This window comes from Acanthochromis polyacanthus, chromosome 15 (genome assembly GCF_021347895.1).
Source record: "Acanthochromis polyacanthus isolate Apoly-LR-REF ecotype Palm Island chromosome 15, KAUST_Apoly_ChrSc, whole genome shotgun sequence".
Lineage (NCBI taxonomy): Eukaryota > Metazoa > Chordata > Actinopteri > Pomacentridae > Acanthochromis > Acanthochromis polyacanthus.
The window spans coordinates 20255455-20279356 of NC_067127.1; the positions used below are offsets into that span (position 1 = coordinate 20255455).

General features: G+C 38.4%; 2 protein-coding genes across 4 annotated transcripts; one reads left to right on the forward strand and one right to left on the reverse strand.

The window, feature by feature from the left end:
• Positions 1-876: 876 nt before the first annotated feature.
• On the forward strand, positions 877-9860 carry tk2 (thymidine kinase 2). Of its 3 annotated transcripts, none has more exons than XM_022200342.2 (10): positions 877-1603; positions 3919-3952; positions 4174-4248; positions 4679-4732; positions 6521-6610; positions 7077-7150; positions 7563-7651; positions 8366-8445; positions 8630-8710; positions 9008-9860. In XM_022200342.2, exons 1-10 carry the CDS (start codon positions 1575-1577, stop codon positions 9086-9088), a joined length of 687 nt encoding a protein of 228 aa, XP_022056034.1. In that variant the 5' UTR covers positions 877-1574; the 3' UTR covers positions 9089-9860. The 3 variants fall into 3 exon arrangements, with proteins under 3 accessions (XP_022056034.1, XP_022056033.1, XP_051816079.1); XM_022200341.2 differs by having other exon boundaries at positions 880-1603; positions 3915-3952; XM_051960119.1 differs by lacking the exon at positions 877-1603 and adding an exon at positions 2466-3087.
• Positions 9007-23435, reverse strand: si:ch211-189a15.5 (uncharacterized). The gene is made up of 6 exons (XM_022200340.2): positions 22957-23435; positions 19937-20046; positions 19173-19299; positions 16482-16598; positions 14175-14688; positions 9007-12181 (listed from the first exon to the last, which is right to left on the reverse strand). The coding sequence occupies exons 1-6, from the start codon at positions 23302-23304 to the stop codon at positions 11925-11927; spliced, it is 1473 nt and encodes a 490-aa protein (XP_022056032.1). The 5' UTR covers positions 23305-23435; the 3' UTR covers positions 9007-11924.
• Between the last annotated feature and the right edge of the window lie 467 nt (positions 23436-23902).

Genomic DNA, 23902 nt, shown 5'->3' on the forward strand with positions numbered 1-23902 from the left:
ATAGCAAAAAATAGTCAAATAAAACTAAAATTAATAATAGAAAATAACAGAAAAATAATATGAAACAATACATAAATATAAATGTTTATAAATATATGAATAAAATAAATAAAAATAAATCTGATGTTGTATTTTTGCAACAGCAGGTTTCACAGGGTTAAGAATTTTTTTGATCTGACAACAGTTCAAATAGAAACCCGGAAATGTTTCAGCCCCCAGATCACCTCGTCTCGTTCTTAATGCTCTGAAAGCACTAATTATTGTTTGTTTACAAGCCACAGCTTCAGTGTTTAGAGACCATTTACTGAAAAGCACAAAGCTCCATCCTTCCTCTGTTGTGTGGGCTCCTTCGTATGGAACCCTGAGGGGTACTTCTACCACCAAATACAAAGCAATAAAAAAAATGGAATAAAAACAGCCACACGTCCTCTTAACCCTCCTGTTGTCCTCATTTACGGGAACAAAAAAGTATAGTTCCTTTGTCTGAAAAAATCCAAAAATTCAGCAAAAAAAATCCCCAAATTCTTTAATATGTGCAAAATCTTCAGGAAGAAATTCCAATAATTTCTTAAAAGTTTCCCTTAAAAGTTTTATTTTTAAAAAATGCCTCAAATTTGGCAAAAAAAAATCTTGTAAATATTTTCAAAAAATTAGTAAAAATCTTCTAAAAAATTCTTTAAAATATCTAAAGCGATTACATATATATCAGTGAAACTTTGTCTTCTAAACTTCCAATTTACAAGACATGTCATCTCATAATACTTCATAATACTTCAAGTCCTCATGTACACACGTTCATGTTGGACTGTCCCATGTTTGACCAAAAGAAGATTTGTCCAGAAGCAGTACTCATTTGAGTTTAGAGGCCTACTTGCTCACAGATAAAAACTGCTCCTCGGTGTTTCTGTAGAAACCCTGGCCAGGATGTGAGAAGTCAGACAGGATCTACTTTGCCTTGCTGAGCCCACAGGAGTATGCAGTGTCTTCCAGGCAGGGCAGGGAGACTTATCACCTTCTGCAGGATCTGGGAACCACAAATGTGAGCCTGACTACACACTGCTTTCTGTGAGAAGCCACAAAGGTTGGATCCTAATGGTTTAGTCTTTAACTATGCTGTACTTTACACACTTGTTGTATTATCAACAAACGTGATAAATCTAACTATATTATAATATTTCTCTCTGAAATGCAGGCTGTGCTTAAGTAAAGTATTCTGAATTAGTGAATCAGAATCAGAATAAAATATTTAATAAGGGAAAAAGAAAGGAGAGATGAGCAATTTTTACTTCGATTACGCAGTGCATTTCCGCCACACATTCCTTTCCCTGACAGCAGAGGGCGCTGCAGGGCTCTATTCTGCTATGGAATCCGAAGAAGGATCGCGTCGTTTCTTCTTCCTGTTTGATCCATGTAGTTGAAAACGAGTCCACCGATGAGTGTATGTTCTGTGAGATGTCGGCAGTTGTTGGTCGTTTCACGCTTTTTAGGTTCCTGTCTGCTCCGTCACGTTTTAGCGCTGGACGTAAAAACGGGAGAGGATTAGCTGCTGTTAGCTTCAGACCGAGCTGGACCGCATGGAGCAGCGCCAGGCACATTTCTGCAGGTCAGTGGTCCTGACAAGCTTCTTGTCTGATCTCACTGTACTGATTGGTTTTCTCAGACATAATTTGTGTGGCATTTCCCCAAAAGTACGGTGGCTCAGAGGGCTCAATACAAGCAACATGGCCCTCCTCTCTCTAACTGCGCAGCCTCAACTCCTCTCCTCTCTCCCTCGCAGCAGTTACAAAAGATAGTCAACAAGTGTTCAGCAAATTTACATGTTATCTCCTTGGAGCGTCAGGTTAAGATGTTTCTGTCAATGAAATGTGAGGTGTGGCACAGTAACATCTGGTGTTTTGTGCAACCTATCACTGTGTTTCAGATGAGCCAAACAGTGATCATTTACAGTATTTACACAAAGTTCAAAAGTTTGGGGTCACTTGGAAATGTCCTTATTTTTGAAAGAAAAGCATTTTTTCAAACGAAGATAACATTAAATCAATCAGAAATCCAGTGTAGACATTGTTAATGTGGTAAATGACTATTCTAGCTGGAAACATCTGATTTTTAAAGGAATATCTACATAGGGGTGCAGAGGAACATTTCCAGCAACCATCACTCCTGTGTTCTAATGCTACATTGTGTTAGCTAATGGTGTTGAAAGGCTAACTGATGATTAGAAAACCCTTGTGAAATTATGTTAGCACATGAATAAAAATGTGAGTTTTTATGGAAGACATAAAATTGCCTGGGTGACCCCAAACTTTTGAAATGTATGTGCTCAACAATTTAGCTTTTTATTTTACACACATGTGCAGTGAAGTATACAGGAGTTGTGGCACACAAAAGGGAACTATACAAATAAAGAGTGCCATATATTTTAATTGGGTGATATACTATATATATATACACACACACACACATTTGTCGGTCCTGGTTTCTATATTCCAGCTGTGTCACACCTCTTTTGTGTAATGGGTTCAGAAACAACTAGGGAGTACACAGTGAGGATACACATGTGCATCCAGAGCTCCTCCAGCCAGCTTCCTTGATCCGCAGTCCTTTCTCCTTGATATACATTTTAGAAATTGAGACATTCTTTGTGATCGCAGAATAAGATTGAGTTCTGAGTCATGGGCAGGAGGACAGAGGAGACGAGGACGCTGAAATCAGAGAAACGAGCTTTAGGAATCCACGTCACGAGCAGGGCTGACAATTGTGTGTGCACAACATCTATCATTCTTTATTTGTATGGTACTCTTTTATACTTAACTGCATGTTCTCTTTCCTTTCTGTCACATTGTTAATTCAATTCCATTTTAATATGTACCGTAAGATATGATGAACACTTCTGCTCATGTGACAGAGATCATAAAATACAGCAGTAGGTTATTACAAAACAATAGACAGATGATACAGCTGTCAAACACGTCATATTTATTTGACATCACTTGAAACTGATGGCTACAATGCAAAAATGTATTGTCATGTCTAAGTCCCACCAGAGATGCAGAAGGTGAGGAAAAGACTGTCGAGGAGGAAACACAGGTGCATCCTCGCCTGTAGCTCGTCCAACAACCTTCATCTATCTTTGACTCTTGTTCCTTGTTTCTCTTGTGATGGCACATCAAGATTAGTTTCTGAGTTGTGGGCAGGAGGACAGATGAGACCATGAGACTGAAACTAGTGAAATTAGACGAGACAGTGAAAAAGAGGAAGTCAAGTTGTACATCACATGCTTCCTTTTGCTTTCAGCGCAAACTGTAGCTGCTCTATACTTCTTGAAATGAATTAAATGAAAAAGCCTTTAAAAGTTCCATGTACTCTGTGCATTATGGGTGCATTCTAGTACGCTACTACTGACAATAGCAGAAAAATATTCCAGATCTCTTTTTTTTCTTTGTTCTTTGGGGTGCATTGTGTTCATATCTCTGTACACTTACATTTCCGGTCATACACTAATTTTCCTCCTTTGCTTTGACTAACTCATCCCTACATTACCGACTGTTGGCACCACTTGTCATTGTCCTTTACACTCAGCAAATTGGACTAGACTTAACAGTGACTCAGTACAGTAGCTCTTCATATCCAGACTGGGTAGAGAAGTAAAAGCGAATAGAAAGAGAAAGGATCAACCATTTTTGCTGTGTTCCTCAAATGGCAGATATAAGCATCAGTTTCCTTTCCACTCAAGTGTCCTAAAATCTAGAGCCAGAACTAATCTGTCCACCTACTTGGACACTCTGCTATGCCTGTTGTGAATTTTAGCATCTTTCCTCCTCCTGACCTCGCTCTAACCTGGTGACCTGAGAGAGGCTAGCAGTAGGAGTTTTGCTAAGACAAGTCTGATCTTACGATGTTGTCTTCCTTCCCAGGAAGGCTGGTGTCAAATGCAGAGGACAAGAAAACAGTGGTGAGCCTTCCTTGTATAATCTGTAATGTGAGATTTAATTCTCCCTGCATTCATTCTCCACAGAACTGATAATCTCGTAGGATTTGTTCTCCATAGTGATAAAATATGCTTCTCCATACTTCTTAGGATAAAATACAAACACACCTAAGATCATAGTTATGTTCTTTGTCTTCATTTCTGTGGACAGGATTTTTATATTGTTTCTCTTTCACTGTTTTCAGATCTGTATTGAGGGGAACATTGCCAGTGGGAAAACAACATGCCTGGAGTATTTCAGTAAAACTAGCAATATAGAGGTATATCATATGTCGTGCGTATTACAAGTTTTTGTGCATGCATTTCCATCAGGATGTTCTGTAGCTCTGACTCAAATTAGCTCGAGTTGTAGCATGGCTTTCATTAGCCAAGAGGAATGTGCGACTGAAGGTAAGCCTTTGGATTAAAACATCTTTAAAAAAATAGTATCAATTTTAGCATTTACACCCTGTGTGCTTCCTCTTTTTTCTTAAATACTTTGAATCACAACTTGTCTCAAAATTTAGGCTGTTAAATATTAGAAATGGTAATCACTCAAGGACTTATTTAAAAAAACAAATGCACACTGAAAACTCAGCTCTGAATCCAGATTTCAGTTGAGTGAGTTTTTACTGCTGAGTCATGGTTTAACCCAAACACAGGGCGTGTCCACTGATGCATTATTCCTCTCTCCTCTATTGTCTGCTCCAGGTCCTTACAGAACCAGTGTCCAAATGGAGGAATGTCCGCGGTCACAACCCTCTGGTAGTGTACAGGCCTGCATTATAACCATCAGCCTCTTTTAGATATGCACTCATTTCTGTTAATGTTACAGCATCTGAATGTGTCAGTTTCATTTCTGACACACACTCGTCGTTTTTTTTGTAAAATATACGGCAGCAATCTTATTAAGTTGGATGCGGTAACATTTCCGTATCACTTTCCACAGCAGAAGTCTGAACTGCATGCCATGGCATTAGCAGTTAGGAATGCATAAGCAGCGCTCTTTGAGTTGTGCAAAGTGATTTGGGCAAAGTTGTTTACACATTTTAGTACTAATATTGATCTACCAACATTTTAAAAAATGCAAAAGACAATTTGCAAGACCTACATACCTCCAAAACCAGAGAATTGTGGTTATTCATGTATGTGGAACAACAGAAGTAACCTCATTAAATACTTTCATATATGTAATTTTTTTTAAAAATTATACCTGACATTGGGATAGGATTGATCAGGATCTAGAAGCAAGCTACGATGTGATTTTCTTCTTATCAGAAAGATGAACTGTCACACACACAGCCACAGTTTATGAGCTGCAGTTAAATCATTTCTTAAATAGCAGATTTAGATCTGTTCCTTTTCTTATTAGTGTCTAGTCTGTTGTCTACTGTCTGGTCTTGCATGTATCAAAAACTGTGGTCCTCTCTCTCACTGGTGGGTTACTCTAAATAAAGCCATGTGGAACATTAACATATATATATAGAAGACTGTATGCCTATATTCCATGTCTGAAAAGGGCTATTACATGAGACCTGACATGAGACTTTTTAAGTGAAGTCAAAGCTTAAAATAATTTATAGAACAGTTCCAGGGAGCATGACTTTCAAAGTCAATCTCCAGTTATTGATTTAACAACTAAAACCTCATCTCTGTAGCAAAGTTACATTCTTAGAAGTTTAAATGCTAAAATAAATGCAACTTGACTTGAGTTTCTTAATGACATTTCACCTGAAAGGCTTCTTCAATTCTAGCTAAGTGGTGGCACAACACAGTAGAGCCAAGGAAAGGGACGCTCATTGGAGGACAGCATGTATATGTTTTGGCCAGAAGTGAAAGGAGAAGTGAAAGAAGCCATTTATGTCTGACTGGAATGGCCATCACTAAACAGAGGAGGTGGTGTCATAGATTGTACACAAAGATTTTACACAATGGACTTTGCCTCTAGGTCTGATAAGTAAAGTCAATGCAGAGGTGTCTTAAACCTGCATTCCTTCTAGTGTACCAGCACAGGGCAACTTCTTTGGTCGCGAAAGAAGTCAGATTATATAGAAGTCTATGAGAAAATTTTCATACTTTTTCCAGGATTTGTTGCCTCTGTAAACATTTTACAAAAGAGTTCATGATCTCAAGTGCTAATTTTAAGACTTTTTGAAGATAGCATGATATTCATTTTGTTAAATAGCAAGACGGGGTACAGGCAGCTTCATTTGTAGAGTCCAGTTCATACAGTGGTAATTGAAAGGACACAGAATCTTAAATATATAATTAAAATGAAGTTAAACATGTTTTTTGCTGTCATTACAGAGTAGACTAGGCAGCTCTCAGATGGAGTTAAAAAAGTAGTACAAGTGAATTTTGGGCCGGTAGTGGCATTGAGTTAAGAAGGACCACCAACAGTATCATACTTGTGGCTCTGATTACCCAGATCAAACTTTTTGTGGAAATTTGTTAACTGTTTGGTTTTAGTTTGTCCAGTTATGGTCGTAGTTGAATTGATTGTCTATATATCTGTTACACTGGGGTATTAAACTATGTGTTCTGTCATTACAGGCTCTTATGTACCAGGATCCTCAGCGCTGGGGTATCACACTGCAGACGTATGTTCAGCTCACCATGCTGGACAGACACCTGTCAGCCATGGTGAGCGTACTACTTGCTAGAGACACCCCTGCTTTCCTCTTAAGTAGTGCTATTGTGTACGAGCAATCACTGAACAAAATGAAGTCGGGGGTGTCCCTAAAGCCTGAGCACATAGGAAATCTCATAAACTATATGGTGCTGGTCATGGCTAAAATTCATGCTCGCCCAAAAAAATCACTTCTCTAACCCTAACCCAATGTTTCAATATGTCCATCCATGTCCCCTGATATGTCCCCTGATAAATGCCAGTTCAACTCTTCTTCTTTCGACAAATTAATATTTAGTCTGTGAAGTCAAAAATATGTAATTAATGAGATTTCCTATGTCTCCAGACTGTAAGGACACTCTGTACTGTGTTGGCATACAGTCCAGTCAAACACACTGGTCAGCTATAGGCTGGTGATGCAAACGTATAACCTCAGGAGAAAATCAACTGGATGCACTAAAGGTTTCTTCTTGGTTTTAGTCAACTCCTGTCAGGATGATGGAGAGATCCATCTTCAGTGCCAAGTACATCTTTGTGGAGAATCTCTTCAGAAGGTACCATTAACAGTGATGTCAGACTTAAGCACCTAGAACCTGTTAGCAAATGAGCTAAACTTGATTGATGAATTCTGTTGCATGACTGGTTAAATCTACATTAATACCTGTTGGAGGTGGGATACAACTGCTCACATGATGCTGCGGGGCTGTTTTTACTAGGAAACTGCACACTGGTAGTGGTCAATCCTCTACCATTGTTTACTAATTTTATATCTGAGTTTATCACCTTGGTGAAAATTTCAGTGATTTTGCCCAAACCAGCCTAATACAGCCAGATATAGTGAATCATAAACACTATAGAAAGTTGTTGTTTGCAAATTTTGATCATTCTTTGGTTTACAATGCCTTCTCTTCTGGCATACAAACATGGTAAAAAATGTCCTGTTGATAAATTATTCCTCTTTTCCAGTGGGAAGATGCCAGAGGTGGACTACGCTGTTCTCAGCGAGTGGTTTAACTGGATCACAAATAACATTTCCATTCCTGTTGATCTGATTGGTGAGAACACCCGAAACAGAAACACAGACACCTATTTAAAAAAGATTATGATAGAGATAAGAAATATAGCTGCTATGTTTTATTACTAACAGACACTCTGAATGTGGATGATTAATATCCATCTGTATGGTATAGTGTAGTGGTGTTTTCATACACCTGTCTGGTTGACATCTAATGTATTCAAACAAAAAATCATATTTTTGTTGCTTAGCACCAACACTCTAGTGTCTGCTTGCATGTATTTCTACCTCAGAAACACATCTTGCACTGTAATATTGTGGGAAAAACTAATAATACTGTTATATGGCTTTAATTGGTAGACGGGAAACACAGAGGCAACGTTTTATAAAGTTCAAGTTTACTTGATAAGAAGTATGTCCAGAACAATATCTTGATAAAAAGGGGCTCTGTTCAAAGTAGTTGACACATTTCATAACAATGAATATTCTGAATCTGTTCTTGAATACAATCCAGTGACAGAGGTTGTATGCAAATCATTCAATAGGGCATCATCTACAGAAATGGAATGTAACACGACTGTCATCTTCATCAAAACATTTTAATTTCCCCCATCTGTACCAGGAAGTGAGCTATTTACTGTTCAGACATGAGAGCCAGATGAACTTTAATTTCTCCTTTACATTTGTTCAAAAATCACATTCGAAGCTGCAGCAGCTTTTTGATGCGCATTCCGTTACTTTTTCTTATTTTCAGTTTATCTGCAGACGTCTCCTCAGACCTGCTACGAGAGAGTGAGGCAGAGGTGCCGAGAGGAGGAGAAAGTTATTCCATTGGTGAGGATGAAACCAACTCAGAGCACGTTTGTATTGAATATGAAAGCTGTCAGTCAGGCTAAAGGATAAAAAATAGATTTTAGAGAACTCTGAAGATGACCATTTTGTGAACTGGTCATGTACGTGTGTGTGTGTGTGTGCATGTGTTTGTATATATGTCCAAATGTGCCCCTGTCCCCTCCAGGAGTATCTGGAGTCCATCCACCAGCTGTATGAGGACTGGCTTTTCAAACGTAGCTCATTCCATCTTCCTGCTCCTGTTTTGGTGAGTGACCATTCACATGCAGACAGATCTCTGCTTTGATTTCTGTAGATACTGAACAATCACAATATATTCAGGTAATCTCACACAATCATACAAATTACACATAAAGCAATCCTGCGGTGTGCTGAGCTATGACCAAATACACTGTATTCTTTCTTTCTTCATCTGATGTTACTGCATGTTCCAGTGTCATGGTGACTTTGAAATCCTTCATGTGTCACAGCAGCTGCTTGGCTTTAAATCTGATGTGTTTCTAATATTGGAAGGAGGATACTGAGAAAAATTGTGTGATCACAGGTGATTCCCGCTGACCATGACCTCGAGGATATGCTGCACCACTACGAAGAAAATCGCGATAAGATCCTAGCATACCGTTGATGCTCAAATATAGAGTTAGGCACACTCTGAAGGACATCGCTTGTTCAAGACAAGATCATGAAGATGTGAATAAATCTGTTACACTGATTGTATTTTTAGCTTTTTGGCTTTGTGCCCAAGCAAAACTCAGTTCATATGTGTTTATTAGGGGAAAACTTCATCATTAACAGCTTTTAATGACTTAATAGTTTTACCAAAATGTATATTTATTTATTCTAACCTCCAACATGGAACCAGAACTAACTTCAGACCAGGTGAGACATTCCACTGAGTCTCTGCTTCATATAAACCATGAGGTTTTTTTATTATTACATTAGAGAGTTACTGAAACAAAGAACTCCAAGTGTTTAAGAATTGTGCTTAGAGCTTCTTAAGCAGTCACACTGACTCATTTGACATTGTCTACAGTTATTTGTTCAGTTGTTGCTTTCTAATGGATTTGTTTTGTCACTATTTAATGTAATAAACTGTGTTTACTAATTTTCATTTATTTATATGGATGGGACAGTACATATTAATGAAGTACAATCTCACAAGTTTGCAGTAAATAAGGAACATTTAGCACAGGGCTAACTTCCATTTGCTGGTCCTAGTTTCCTATGAACCTTGGGACTACTTTAGATAGAGAATACATGTATATCTGCTATAACTTGATTTAACTGATTTTGGAACCCAATAAAGGGTTTACTTGTTTTTCTCTTAAACATTTTGTTAAAAGAAACATTACTCTGACTTGTTTGTCCACAATAATCAATAAATTCTGTATTTCTAACGTCTGAAGAATTTTTTGCTCTTTTTTTGGTCAGAAACTGTTCAACGTCTTAAGTAGCAGAGCACACCTCACTTCAGGATTGGGCCAGAAGCATCGCGAGTAATTGTTTTTGAAAATTTCATTTAAAAAGTATTCATGTGATTACAGAAGCTGCCCTCACATTCAGATCTCATTTTCACCCAGCGACAACACGGAGGACACATCCAATGTGTGTGATGTGTAGAACTGATCCATTCATGCTTTGTCTTCATATTGGATTTCTGTAGTTTGTGAATTCACAACTTACTGTGGACGTTTAATTGAAAGTGGACATTTTAACAGGAGTAAGCACACTAGCAAATCCACTACAAAATAACTCAAAAAGCATAAATAATCAAAATGAATGACCTAGTCAAAGCCTGGATTTAAATATTGGGAGTATTTGAAATGGGCAGTGCATGCACATACATGCGATGTACACGTTCCTTCATGTAACCCACTGCTTATCTAAACTAAAAAAATCAAATCAGTAAATGGGACATTCAAGTCTGCAGGCAATCAAATATATTCAGAAGTGACTGACTCTGTAGAATTACTACTAATAGTAATGTGTGGATATGAATACCAGCAGGGAGGCAGTCATGTTTGGCTTTATTCAAATATATTGTTGGGTTTTTTTGTTAAGACAGCATTATATACTGATTCATTAGAAATGTTTCGCTGGGTTACATTACAGAAAGTGCATTGTATTGGTAAAGCAATGATCAACAATTTTCATAGAATTTCCATGATTCCTCGGACAACAGAAACCAAACATCATATTTATGTATCTGGACTCAATTTGCAATATTGATAATGGATCTATACAAACTTATTTTCTTTGAAAATTCAAGCTGAAAGTGTACCAAACTCAGTTGGATATAACCTGGAAGTGAAGTCGTACCTTGTTAGAGAGACCTTAGTCTGGCTTTGCGAGCCCTTTCTGAAGAGACATAAGATATTGTTTCACTGGTTTAATCAATTGCTTCAAAGAATTTTAAGGCTTAATCAGATTCAAATCTAAACCACAACAATTTAAATGGCAGAGGTGGAGTCTGCTATACTAACACGTAACTGACAGGTGTTTAATACACAGACTAAACAAATTTGAAGACTAAAATGAGCATGTCTGTCTCCAATAATGGTCAGTCGAGAAAAAAAATTGTATCTTTTGAATCTATATCTGCAACTGTGAATGATATGCTCCATCTCCTATAAATAAACTAGCAACATTATACAATAAACTTAAGGTTAAAGGCCTGTAACATTGAAAATGAATGCCATATTCACATCATATTGTTACAAGAAGCCAAGTGGGCAGACCCATTTACATCAGACTCCTTGTAATTCTGAGTTTAGTAAATTTCTGACAAATATTAAAGAACGACAGAGTATGAAATGTTAAGGGTCACTAAACTGTGGGAAAGTGTCCGAAGAGCAGTCTGTTCTTGCAGTTACACCATAACAAATTCCAACATTGACAGTATTTTCAGCTAATTAAGAAACTACACACTGTATCTGGTTACACAGATCATTTATCCAGACAGACTGCAGGACTAGCAGTTGGTTTAACCATCCTGGAATACTGTGCAAACTCTCCAGAGTATGAATACCAGGAGGTTTGAAGACAACTGTTGGTGAATTCTGTTGAAGTCTGTCAGTATATAAACAGTAGATTCAAACTCAGTATGCACAAATAGGATTGCACATTACAATCTTGCTGTGCTCTTTCAAATCTGTACAGTTTAATCTTGGCTTACAGACAGCAGCTTGTTTTGGTTTTGCAAGTGCTCAGTTCTTTTCAGTTGTCACGTATTATTTCTCACATTCAGCTATTGTGCTGTACTATATTATCTCTCATCTTCTCCTCAGCCTGTTTCCTCTCTTTAAGGAACATCTCCTTCCTGTTGACCTATGCTGCTATTTCCTGCACAGTTCAGACAGACTACTGTGCTGTCAGTCAGCAGTGAGGTGTGATGCTCCGTGGGCTGTTTCTGCTCTTTCATCACAGCCGGATCAGACAGAGAGGATCTGCATCTATTGGCATCACAGCTTAGTGCTGGACCTGTCGCCATCACTTGTTTCCTCAGATGTTGCTTCTCTGCTTCTCTCTGTACTTGATTTTCTCTCTTTTTTCCTCCTTTCATGATTTGTGTTGTCCTCTCCTTTTATCTTCACCTCGTCTTTGTTCTCCTGCACACAGAGTTGTCCCATCCTGTCTGCCAGCTCTCTCAGCTCCTGCTCCTCATCCATTGAGTTTAGGGGGGGCACATCTGTTGTGGCCAGTCTTTTATGTTGTCCATCTGTAAAAATCAGTGTTTTATATTTACACTAGACGAATTAATTCAGGTTCAGTCTAACCAGTAAAAAAGAAAATCCAAAACACATCAACTGTACATGAAACACCCACAGCTGTGAACAAAATTATTCGTTACTATACTTGTTAAGACCATGGATATCATGACAGTCTTGTGTGTCCAATGACTCCTGGAACTCTACAATTTTCTATAATAGAATTATATAATGTGGATCAGTGGTTAGCACTTTCGCCTTGCAGCTAGAAGATCGTCAAATCACATCCTGGCCTTCCCAGGATCTTTCTGTGTGGAGTTTGCATGTTCTTAGTAGAAGTAGTCAAAGATCCACCTAGAAGCTTACTGATGGCTAACAAAAGCGCCTTGTTGAAAATGGTGACAACGAACATTTAACCAAATATTAGCATTGCTGTATGTATAGTTTTTACAACAGATTTGTGACATGTCTAGAACACCTAAAATAAATCTGTGAAAGAACCAAAATGCATGATTGTGTTTTGGTTTTCTTGGAGGTGACAAAGATGGTTCAGTGATTCCTTCATAGAAAATTAAGAGGAGTCATCGGAAACTAAAGACTACCCTGATCTACGTCGTCTGTACAAGTGCAAACCTTGGTTCACAACTGTATCTTTGAGCAACAGTTTTGGGCAACCCTGTGCAAATTACACATTATGTTGATTTGTTGAACTGAGAAGAAGTACATATATCCACAACCGCAAATAGTGCTTCCTTAAATGTTGATGCAATGCTACCTTTCATTTGATACACTTAGAAACAGAAAGAATCAAGAATAATTTTAACACACATGAAAGTCTGGGCACACTGTCAGTACTTGGGCAGAAATCCCAGCTTGCTTTCAGTCATTCTCCCTGCAGAACACTTTAAGTTGTGAGATATTTCTTTTCTATTCGGAAAATCTGCATGTTTAAGGTCTCCTCACAGATTTTCATTGATATTGAGGTCAGAACCCTTTAAGAGCCTCTCCAAAAGCCCCAGGGGGTGTTTTGCAAAGTAATTTCTGGTAGATTTTGAAGTCTGTTTAAATAATTGTTGTGTTCTAAGTCAGCCTCTTCTTACTTTCACTTTCTGGACTAAGTGGAGGACATTTGCCTCTGTGCAATGTGTCCTTTAGCACTGGCTGCTATGCAAAACAGAATATTTCCACCTCCATGCTTAACAGCTCTTGATTTTATCAAATGCTGCTCCCTTTTCTTTAAATGTAATGACTGAAGGCAGAGGGCTCAATTTAAATTTTTTTGCCCTCATGGCTTCTCCATGCCACCATAAAAACTGACGTCACAGAGTAGTTGTCGGGAAGTAAATTAGTTTGTTGTCAAATTTTACGCTACCCACAGTTATTTGGACCGTTTGATAAGCTTGCTGTTAGTTAAGGTTTAGTCTTTGGCTTATTTGTTGCTCTTTGAACATCTCACACATATGGCAAGTAGCATCTCTCCATCGCTGTCTTGGGTATGTCTGAATAAAGCTGTGAGAAATATTAACACAAAAATGACCTCAAGTGCATCTCAAAACCTTCATGGCTTATAGCTCAGGAAAATCAGAAATCCAATACCTGAAATTATTAGAATATTTCCTAAGATCAGTCAAAGAAACAATTTATGCCTTGCATTTGCATTTATTTTGGACTTGAGAAAACACAGAAACACAACTTTCCATTAATATGAATTTTCAACAATGTGGCCTATCAGCCTTGTAGAAGATGTTGATGATCTTCTTCTAGGCAACTCTGAAATCACCAGGCTTCCCCATGATTGTGGTTAGACTTGACCACAATCATGGTGCATTGTATTTATACTGTTTGAACAGTAATTCACTCAAACTTGAAATTAAATATTCTAATATTTTGGGATATTACATTTCTTATTTTCATGAGCTATGAGCCACAATCATTCAAATTAAAACCAAAAAATAATTTACTGTAAATAGAACGAGTAGAATATGATAAATTTTCACTTTTTACCGGCTTGTTGCTGTGTACAGACAGAAGGCTCTACTGTGGGCTTCGGTTTCGGACTCTGCTCTGCTCTGGGTCCAGTCCTCAGTGTGATTTTCAGTGAAACAGCCTGAGGTCTCCCGAGCTCGTTGTCAACTCTTCCATCAGTGCTACTGTTACTGTTGCTAACGGCGTCTCCTGGAGCAGTGGTTCCTCCACTGTTCTTGTCATTACAACCACTGCTATCGCCGCTGTCACCAAGCACCTCATCAGCTTTACTGCCATCATTTCTACCAATGATAGTTTTAGCAGCAGCTTTGGGGCCTTTTATACAGTGTTTCTTGGGGAGCTCAGCAGCATGCACAGCCTTGCTGTTTGGTGCTTTCTGAGGTTCCTCTGTTAGCAGAGGGCGGCCCCTAAAAGCTAGGTCAGGGTAGGTCTTCTGCATCTCCATAATGGACTGGTCTACACTGTTGAGGTGGCAGCACTGAAGCTTGGGATTGGGGTTCGCTGCAAGTCTGGTGTCTAAATAGAGAGGTACCTGGGAAAATAAAACAGAGCTGAGTGCAGTACAGCCTGCAGTTCCTTGTCATGTCACTGTGCATTTTGTGGCTGATGATGTATTTTGTTGCACATTTTACATGCTTGGTTAGAGCACACCAAGTTCTATTCCTTCAGCTTTTAGATGCTGTCATTCCAACCTGTTATAACAACTAATTACAAGAAGTAAATCAAGCTTTGAATGTAGAATATTGCCTATTACTTTCTCTATCTGAAGAAAATGATTGATTTCTTTTCTTCAGGGAAATTTTACAATATTGTAGGAAAGGAGGCATAACTTAAATCAGTAGCGCCAACTCCCAACAGAAATCACATAACTCATTTTTGTGATGGAAATCAACCTCACATCTTTAAATGAAAGATAGGAATCTGAAACTGAGGAACGTCTTGAAAGATCCGGCCATGAGAAGCAGAAAAGGAAGCTTCTGGCTTTGACTCAGTGGGAGGGACAAGGCAGGGAAAAGGAAAATAGAAAGCCACCCCCAGTTATGATGCCCATTAAAATGAGCTTTTCATCAAATATTGATTGCTTTTTAAAATTAACTTAGAAAACCAATAATTGTAGCATGCACAAAAGTTTGAGTACCACGTCAGTAGTAGGCAAGATATTACAGATGTTATGAATGCTTCTGTTACAAATCTTTCTATTCTTTATTTAGAAATTTTCAGACACTATTCCTGCAGATTGCTTCAAGTTGTGAGATATTTTTAGGCTGTTTTGCACACTATATGATTTTGCTGATTAAAAAAAAATAACTGGTCATATTCATTATCGAATTAACCACAAAGTACTAGTGTAGGCCGACAGTTTTATAGCTTAACACAATGCTTAACATAACACGTGAGAAAACAGATTTTTCTACACTATGACAATATAGTGTGGAAGAGTTTATGTACACTACCGTTCAAAAGTTTGTGGTCACTTAGAAATGTCCTTCTTTTGAAAGAAAAGCATGTTTTTTTCCATGAAGATGACATTAAATTAATCAGAAATCCAGTCTAGACATTGTTAATGTGGTAAATGACTATTCTAGCTGGAAACAGCTGATTTTTAATAGAATATCTACATAGGGGTACAGAGGAACATTTCCAGTAACCATCACTTCTGTGTTCTAATGCTACATTGTGTTAGCTAATGGTGTTGAAAGGCTAATTGATAATTAGAAAACCCTAGTGCAGTTTTGTTAGCACATGGATAAAAGTGTGAATTTTCATGGAAAACATGAAATTGTCTGTGTGACATCAAATTTGAGAACGGTAGTGTAGTTTTATGTCCTTATGCATACAAAATGGTATCGTGAAAGTCTGATGTAGACAATCTAAAATATGTTACTATGTGTTCACGTGCACATACAGAGTATATATGTTCACTTGACTGAGTGCATCTCTGTTGCATTGGGGCCTTTACTGACTTATTCAACTGTTTGGTACATTGGCACACTGTATGTAAAAACTGAATTCAATTCTTTTTGATTAATAATTATGAGGTTGTCTTTCATGTAAAGTTTCGGAAAATATTTTAGTGTATTTCATATCAAAATCAAATACTTGATTTTAAATCTAAAGTGGCCTCATTGTGTACTGCTATTAAAACAGCTGGTCCATTGCAGTTCTCTCAACAGGAAGCTTTATTTATTGCTGATGTTCAAACTTTTGAACAGGGTATCAAATTATACTAATTGACATTGATTTCTGTTTGTTCCCACAGCCCTCTTTCTTTCTTTTTCCTTTTTGTCCTCCATTTCCATGCAGTCCACCAAGCCTCTACCCTACCTCTTCCTTCTTTCTCTCCTGCTCCTCGTCTTCCTTCTCTCCTTTTATTGTCTTTTTTCCAATCTGTTCCATTAGTTTTGTAGGCTGCACTCTCCTTTGAAGAACCTCCAGACACTCCTGCAGTGAAAGATTATAGGAACAGGAACAGGAGAGCAGAAATGGCAGTAAATAGCAAACAATATATTTATAACAAAAGTTGTAAGTACAGATGGTAGTGAAACAGTGTGTTCACCTGTCACAAGATGAGCTGCTGTTCAGTGTTATGTTGAAAGGAAACAATGATTTAAAAAAAAAAAAAAAAAAAACCCATTCTGTTTTTCAGTGGAACTGAATGAGACTGTTAGACAATGGGTTATCAGCAGAATTCAGGGAATATGTAGTGGTATCATCTCAGATTTTGTTGCCAGTTTACACATTTGTTATTTAGGACCCAAAATTAACTTCTGTTCAATATTTTTGGCTGACTTCTATGGATTTCATATGTTTACACTACATTGGTGTTGGTCCTCCAGTCCAGTCTTGTTTGGTGTTTAAGTTGGCACCAAAGTATTTGTAGTGTAAAAGAAGTCTATTTTCTACACATACGATGCATATAAGCTTGGTCACAATTGTCGTTCTCCTAACAATTGATCACCATATCTTTGGTCTTCTTCACGTTCATGAGGAAATAGTTCCTGCTGCACCACTCAACAAAAATGATCCGCCTGTACCCTGCACTCCAATTCCTGCTCTTCTTTAATACACCCCGCCACTGCAAAAATATCCACAAAATTCTGCAAGTTGTATGATTTTAAAGTCATATAGGAAATTTGAAATTGATAGACCAAATCCAAAATTGAGACAGGACGGCACTCCGCAGCACAAACTGGGGCCTTCATTCGACAGCTATTTAGCAATCCAGATGACAGTAGATGTGCTGGCATCAACCTGTGCAGCTTCTAACTCAGTAGAAGTGGTTGCATGGTATGTAATGTACAAATTTTTTATTCCACCAGTATTATCCACATCTGCATGAGACTGATAAGCAAACTGAAAAAGATTTGGAGTGGGCTGTGCCCGGGGTCCAAGACAGACGACAGCTAGTCTCTCCAGTATCTTAATGACATGTAACATTAGCAAAAACTTGTCTAAAGTTGTTGAGGCCTGATGGGGTGGCTTTCTTAGGTACAGGTATTAAACACAGTGTTTTCCATAGTGTCTTGCATCATACTCAAGTTGACTTCCTCGTGGCTGATACAATCAGGACCTGCAGCCTTGCCTTGGGGAGCTCTCCATAGCTAATTTTGAACCTGGCTGGTCATTGCAGGTATTTGTGAGAGCACGGTCACCCTGGTCTTAGATGTTCAAGTGTATATTCTGCATCATGCTCATCTACAAGTCCCTGATATAGTTTTGCTGGAGTTCATTCTATGGCATCTTTCTGTAGGAGTTCTCACACTCCCACACGCCAAGGTTCAGGTTTCACTAGACCTGAAGTTTTTCTTCTTTTGATTACCTCATTTCACTGGTAATCAGAAGTTTACTACTTGTAAAACAACATACAGTCCTAGTTGGGATGGTGGTATCCTTACAGAAGTAAATTTAGTCAATGATGGAGTTACCAATCTTCAAAGCATTTCTGCATGGCCGCACTGGTAAATATAGGGAGAGTCTACAAACTGGTAGACAGTTGAGAGAGTGGAGTCCAGATGAATATGACTGCAGTTTCCAAATGGCCATAAAAGCTGCTGGGTATTGGGACTGTAACTTAGTAACAGTGGTGTCACATGTCACTACCTTATCAGCAGATGGTAGAATTTAACCCTTTAAGCTTCAGTCAATTCCAGCCGTTTTCAGTACAAAAAATCGCTCATATTCTATTTCTAAATAAAAAAAATTACGAAAAATACGGGGAATATTGGACGCGCATCGGGAGGTGCATTTCCTTGAAAACGACCGCTTCGGGGATTTTATACCGACTTCAGGACATGTTTTGGACAAAATAGTTTACTGGCTTGTGTCATCTGACGTAAAAGGTTGGATTATGGCCGTTTTTTGTGGAATCTTTTTTTTGTGTGTAATAATAAACCCGGAAATGTGAGTCGCGCTGTGTGCTTTGAAGCCATGTATAGAGAACGGATGGATGAATATTTGTTTTTGTCGGACAAATGTGTTTTTCTCACCCGCTGTGGTAATCGCATCTGAAAGTGGTTTATACCGGCGGATTCATGAGAATCTAAGCTTTCCATCGGTGTATAGTGTTTGTATAATCGCGTTTGCACCCGTCGGACATTCTTGAAATTCCTATGCAAATTAGTAGGTGTACCGCCGGCGGTACACTGAAGCTTACACAATGATCAGCAAGCAAATAATATGGATGTTCCCTGACCTTCAATGACCATAAAGCAGAGATGTTAAATCATGGAAATATGTCATGGACTGCCTCATTTTCATTTACAAAAACTGTAATCCCTCCACCTTTTTTCTTACTGCTCACTGTAATGTAGGATACAGAAATGCATGGCCTACTGATTGGATCATGGAACACAGGAACATATAGAATACACTGGTTTTCATCAGGATTAGATTTTTGTACAAACACATTGTATCAGAATTTTCTACGAAAGGCTCGAAGGCATGATAAACTCCAAAAGTGGCCTTAAATAAAACAGAACACTATGTAATACTTGGTTAGATGATTTCTGATCGTACTTGTGGTCCCAGTTGATCCTTCTCCAGAAGTTCCAGGAGGTGGTAACATTCCACCCTGGCCAGCAGCAGCTCAAAGCCCACCAGTATAGCTCTGTCTGTGTTTGCATCCTCACTGAGCCTGAACTCACTGAAATACATCAAAGACAAAAGAGTAGATCTGAGGTAACAAAAAGTGATGAGAAGAGCAGAACAAACACTCTTCTCAAAAATGACAGGAGCTGACTTGAGCCCAGCAAGTTGGAAGCCACTCCCACTTCTTTGAGTTTTGTGGTATTTCAGTCAAGCATTCTTTGTGTGTCAATATTCTGCTATTTTTGACCTTGTACTGAAGACCTGGACTCAGTTTTTATGGCTGCTTCTTCTGTCTTATTGACTCATTTGGTTCATGCAGCCGTTCTTAGATCCTAATAAATTTATTTCATCTTTAACACGCTGTTGTATTGTGTTGTGTTTTGGGGCCCTTTAATCTGAGGCTCGACACAATCTTATGGACACTTCAGTGTTTTGCACGCACTACATGTTCAGACAGATATTTGTCCCTGACTTTTTAGTCAGTAAATTTAAGAAAAAGTATGAAAATATTTGTGAATTAGACTACTCTCCGGGTGCCATTTTCTTGAACTGCTTTGCCTTGTACGTACAAGTGGCCATGTGTATGGTGTCACTTTGTCCTCACATGGTTACATCCTAGCAGAAGTGGGAACAGGCTTTGAAGCTTAGTATTTATTGTCGCTCTTGTTTGGGTTCTTCTCTGTGTTGCCTACCTTTGTGGGGCCTTAGTATGGGGTAGGTAGCCGATAGATGTTAGGATTGACTGAATGGTAGACCTGCTGAGGACTGGCAGCAGACAGTAAACAAAAGGACCTGTAAATGTCTGAAAGAGAAACAGAAACATATTTTAACTATTATTACAGAAATGCAAATGAAGGATCATTTAGATTTCATCACAGCAAGCTATGTAGTCTGTTGGACATTTACTGAACATGTCACTTCTCTATAGCTGACATAAACTATCATAGCACGAAGATACTAGTTGTGTCAATTCACTGCCATGCACTAAAGCTAAGAAATATTTTAAGAAGTGTGTTCATATTTAAAATGTGACAAAAAAAAAAAACGTAAAATTTTCAAAGTGACATCAAACACCCACAAAACACAAAATGCCACGTTCATCAATATTCTGTTGCAATTTCATGTTTAAATGCACAACTTTATATATGAACAAACATGTTTACAGCCCGGTACAAAAAACCCTCACCCATTTAAATTGTACAAAGGCTCACAGTATGCATAATAAAGGTGTGGCCACCTTAGGACACTGTTTAGCCTTGGGAATGGGGAAAATGTGGAAAACAGCAAACCGCCTAAGACACCACCTATCGTTTTTTGAAACACTCGGTATGGTAGCTAGCTGCTGCCATCATCTTGGCAAAGTCTAACTTCTGTGTAATACCAAAGAAAAGCAGGCAAAGACTTTGAGCTAGGGCTGCAACTAATGACGCGTCGACTAATCGTCTGAGCACGATACGTCATCGAAAGCGGAAGTGAGCGCGCAATGCAACAGATATCACCATCCGACCGGAGCGCAGAACACAGACGGACATCAGCGCTGCATCATGCATGTATTATGCATGCACGATATAGCGCGGACATCTGCGATCTATCGTAAACACAGATGTCAGCGTTTACTATACAGCTGTATCTAAACACGGACATCCGCGCTGCATTGTGCATACATAATATATGCACGATGCACTGCCGACGTCCGTCCGTGTTCCGCGCTCCGGTTGGTGATTTCTGTTGCACAGAGCGCTCACTTCCGCTTTTGATGACGTATCGTGCTCAGACGATTAGTCGACGTGTCGTTAGTTGCAGCCCTAGTTTGAGCATGAGTAGAGCTCAGGAGAGCCATGCAAACATTCCACTGCTACGCTGATAACGTCCAACTATACATCTCCACCAAATCCATCACCTCCTCCAGCCTCTCAAACTCCCTCTCTGAAATAAAATCCTGGATGCAAACTACCTTCAACTCAACTGTGACAAATCTGACCTCCTGATCATCGGCCCTAAATCCCTCACCCAGTCCATCCATCACTTTTGACTCAATGTTCTCACACCCACAACCTTACAGACTTCACCCACCTCTCTGTTGAACAGCACATCAAACACAACACACTCTCCGTGCAGCTGAAACACTCATCCACGCCTTCATCACCTCCAGGCTTGACTGCTGCAATAGCCTCCTCTACAGCCTACCCTCCAAACTCCTCAATATACTTCAGCTCCTCCTCACTCACACCTACCCATGTGAACCCATCACCCTCGTCTTCCAAAATCAGGACTTTTTAATAGGCATTGTACACATTCAAGACAGTTTAGACCTCCACACATTTAACTCTCTCATAAAAACTCACCTCTTCAAGCTCATTCTTAGTGTTTTACTGTTTTATGCTTCTACAGCTGCTCTTTATTCTATTTTTGCTTTGTTTTTATTATTTGCATTTTACCTTTAGAGAATGCTCAGAAAGCACTATAGAATGATTCGGATGAACAGGATGTCTCAGGATCAGAATTGTCAACGAATGTGATGAAAAAATGTTCATTTGAAGATAAGCAGCGTAGATTTTGGTGGTTAAAGGTCACTGTGACCTCAAAAATGAATGACAATCTATTTTTGCTTCAGAGACAGTGGAAAATTCCTCACAAGTTGATTTTTATAAGATATCATTCAAAAATCCTTTTATATTTTCTTACTAAAACTACACAAGTTGTTTTCATTCCTAAACCTGAGTGTCTTCAGTAATAAATGTACAATTTTATATAATAAATAGTGACTGTAAGTTGCACTTCCCTGTCAAGCGTGCATAAATACCAAATAGGAGGTACTCTACAATCAATGATTATCATCAACGTCTTTTTTTTGTTTTTAAATCATAACTGATTAGGCCCAACAATAAAAAAAATGTTAGTCTAAAGCACAACTACAGTTATTATGTTCTAAAAAAATAGCAACATCTTGCTGAGTGCAAGCATTGCCAGATAATCTCTCACATCTGACGGACTACGAGTCTGATTGAAAACGAAATGTCATTTTCTACACAGAATTGCACAAAACAACTCTCTGTTCGGATGTTTACGAACATCTAAAAATATGTCCAACTTTTCTTAAATACTGGTGGAAAAACAAGACCATCTAGGCTAAATCCTTGCCTTTCCAAGGCTATATCTAAAAAATGCATTTGCTAATTCTACGAAATTTTCACACAAATTTCTAACTGGATAAAAAATGATGAGATCTGAATACTTAATATCCAAAAGGACAAACACAAACTGTAAAATGTATGTAAACTGTAGTTTGACTGGTTGGTAGAGGCATACAAACATGGGGTGGTATTTTTAGCTTAACTGTTGTATGACAGACTATATTTGCTTCACCTTCACTGAACTGGTGAAATTTCAGTCAGATGTGTCAAATTAAATCTATTTTAATAGGCAGATACCAGTTGAAGAAAACAGTGGATTCTGCGTGTGTGTGTGTGTGTGTGTGTGTGTGTTATTCTATTCAGGTACTGTCTTTATCTTTACACAGGACAATAATACAACACCTGACCCAAACCAGCTGTAATGGCAACACTTTTGTCTTACTTTGAGATGTTTAAATAACGTAACACATCTAATTCCCATCTAATTCTTCAACTGTAGTATTTGACACTTATTATAACATTAATGAAACAAAAAAAGATGGGAGTGTCTGAAAAAACTGAGAAAGAAAGAGTGCCACCTTGAGTGTCTTGATTTCCTTTTTCCAGGGTTGAAGAAATAAATTGAGGCAGAGAGTTTCCAGCAGTTCGGTGGCCTTGATAAAAGCAGACAAGTGTTTCCTGCAGTCTATGCTCAGAGTGTCACAACCTTCTGTCACTTCTGTTACAGCCTGGTAAAATGGGAACACTGTAAAAGTCCCTGAAGGCTCAGCGCCCCTCAGCAGATACTGAGCCGCCTTCTCCAGCAGCCGGGCGTCGCGGCACGGCCGAATCTCCGCACCCAGCTCAAGGTAATAGTTCAGGTAGTCCTCATAGACGTCCTGGCGGCTAACAGCCTCCTGTTCTCCGGCTTCGGTACCGTCCTTCATGACTGTCACACCGACAGCACACTGCTAACCTGTCAGACTATAACGAGGAAGTATTGCTGTCTAACAACCTTACGAGGAAGTGAAAGTGAGAGCAGCTCTTCCACCAGCCGACTTATTGGTCTCTGCTCTGTGGAAATTTTAGTTTTTACGGTTTAAACGTTCAAACACCTGGGCTTGATTCAGTGTATTATGTTAATGCTAGACTGAAAATACCCGATTATAAGTCAAATTATAAGAGAATTGCATAAAACAAAAGAATGATCAGCAAATCAGAGTAATTATTTTTTAAGTATTTATTAAGTATTACTGTTATAATAATTAAGGGACTCTTGTTATCTTTTTAAAAGTCACAAAACGTTACCACTGCTCAAGGGACAAATATTACATAAATTACATTATAGGGTAAATAGTGTAAAATGACAATGTCTTGAATTTTTGCATTTTTAATTTACGCTCACATATTTTAAATATGTTAATTATTGTTTATTAATAATTATATATATACATATATTAAATATTCTCTGTTCGGGTTATTATATACATGTAAAAATATGTCCAAATATTAACAGGGGCATGTATTTCGTGAAAATCCTCACCC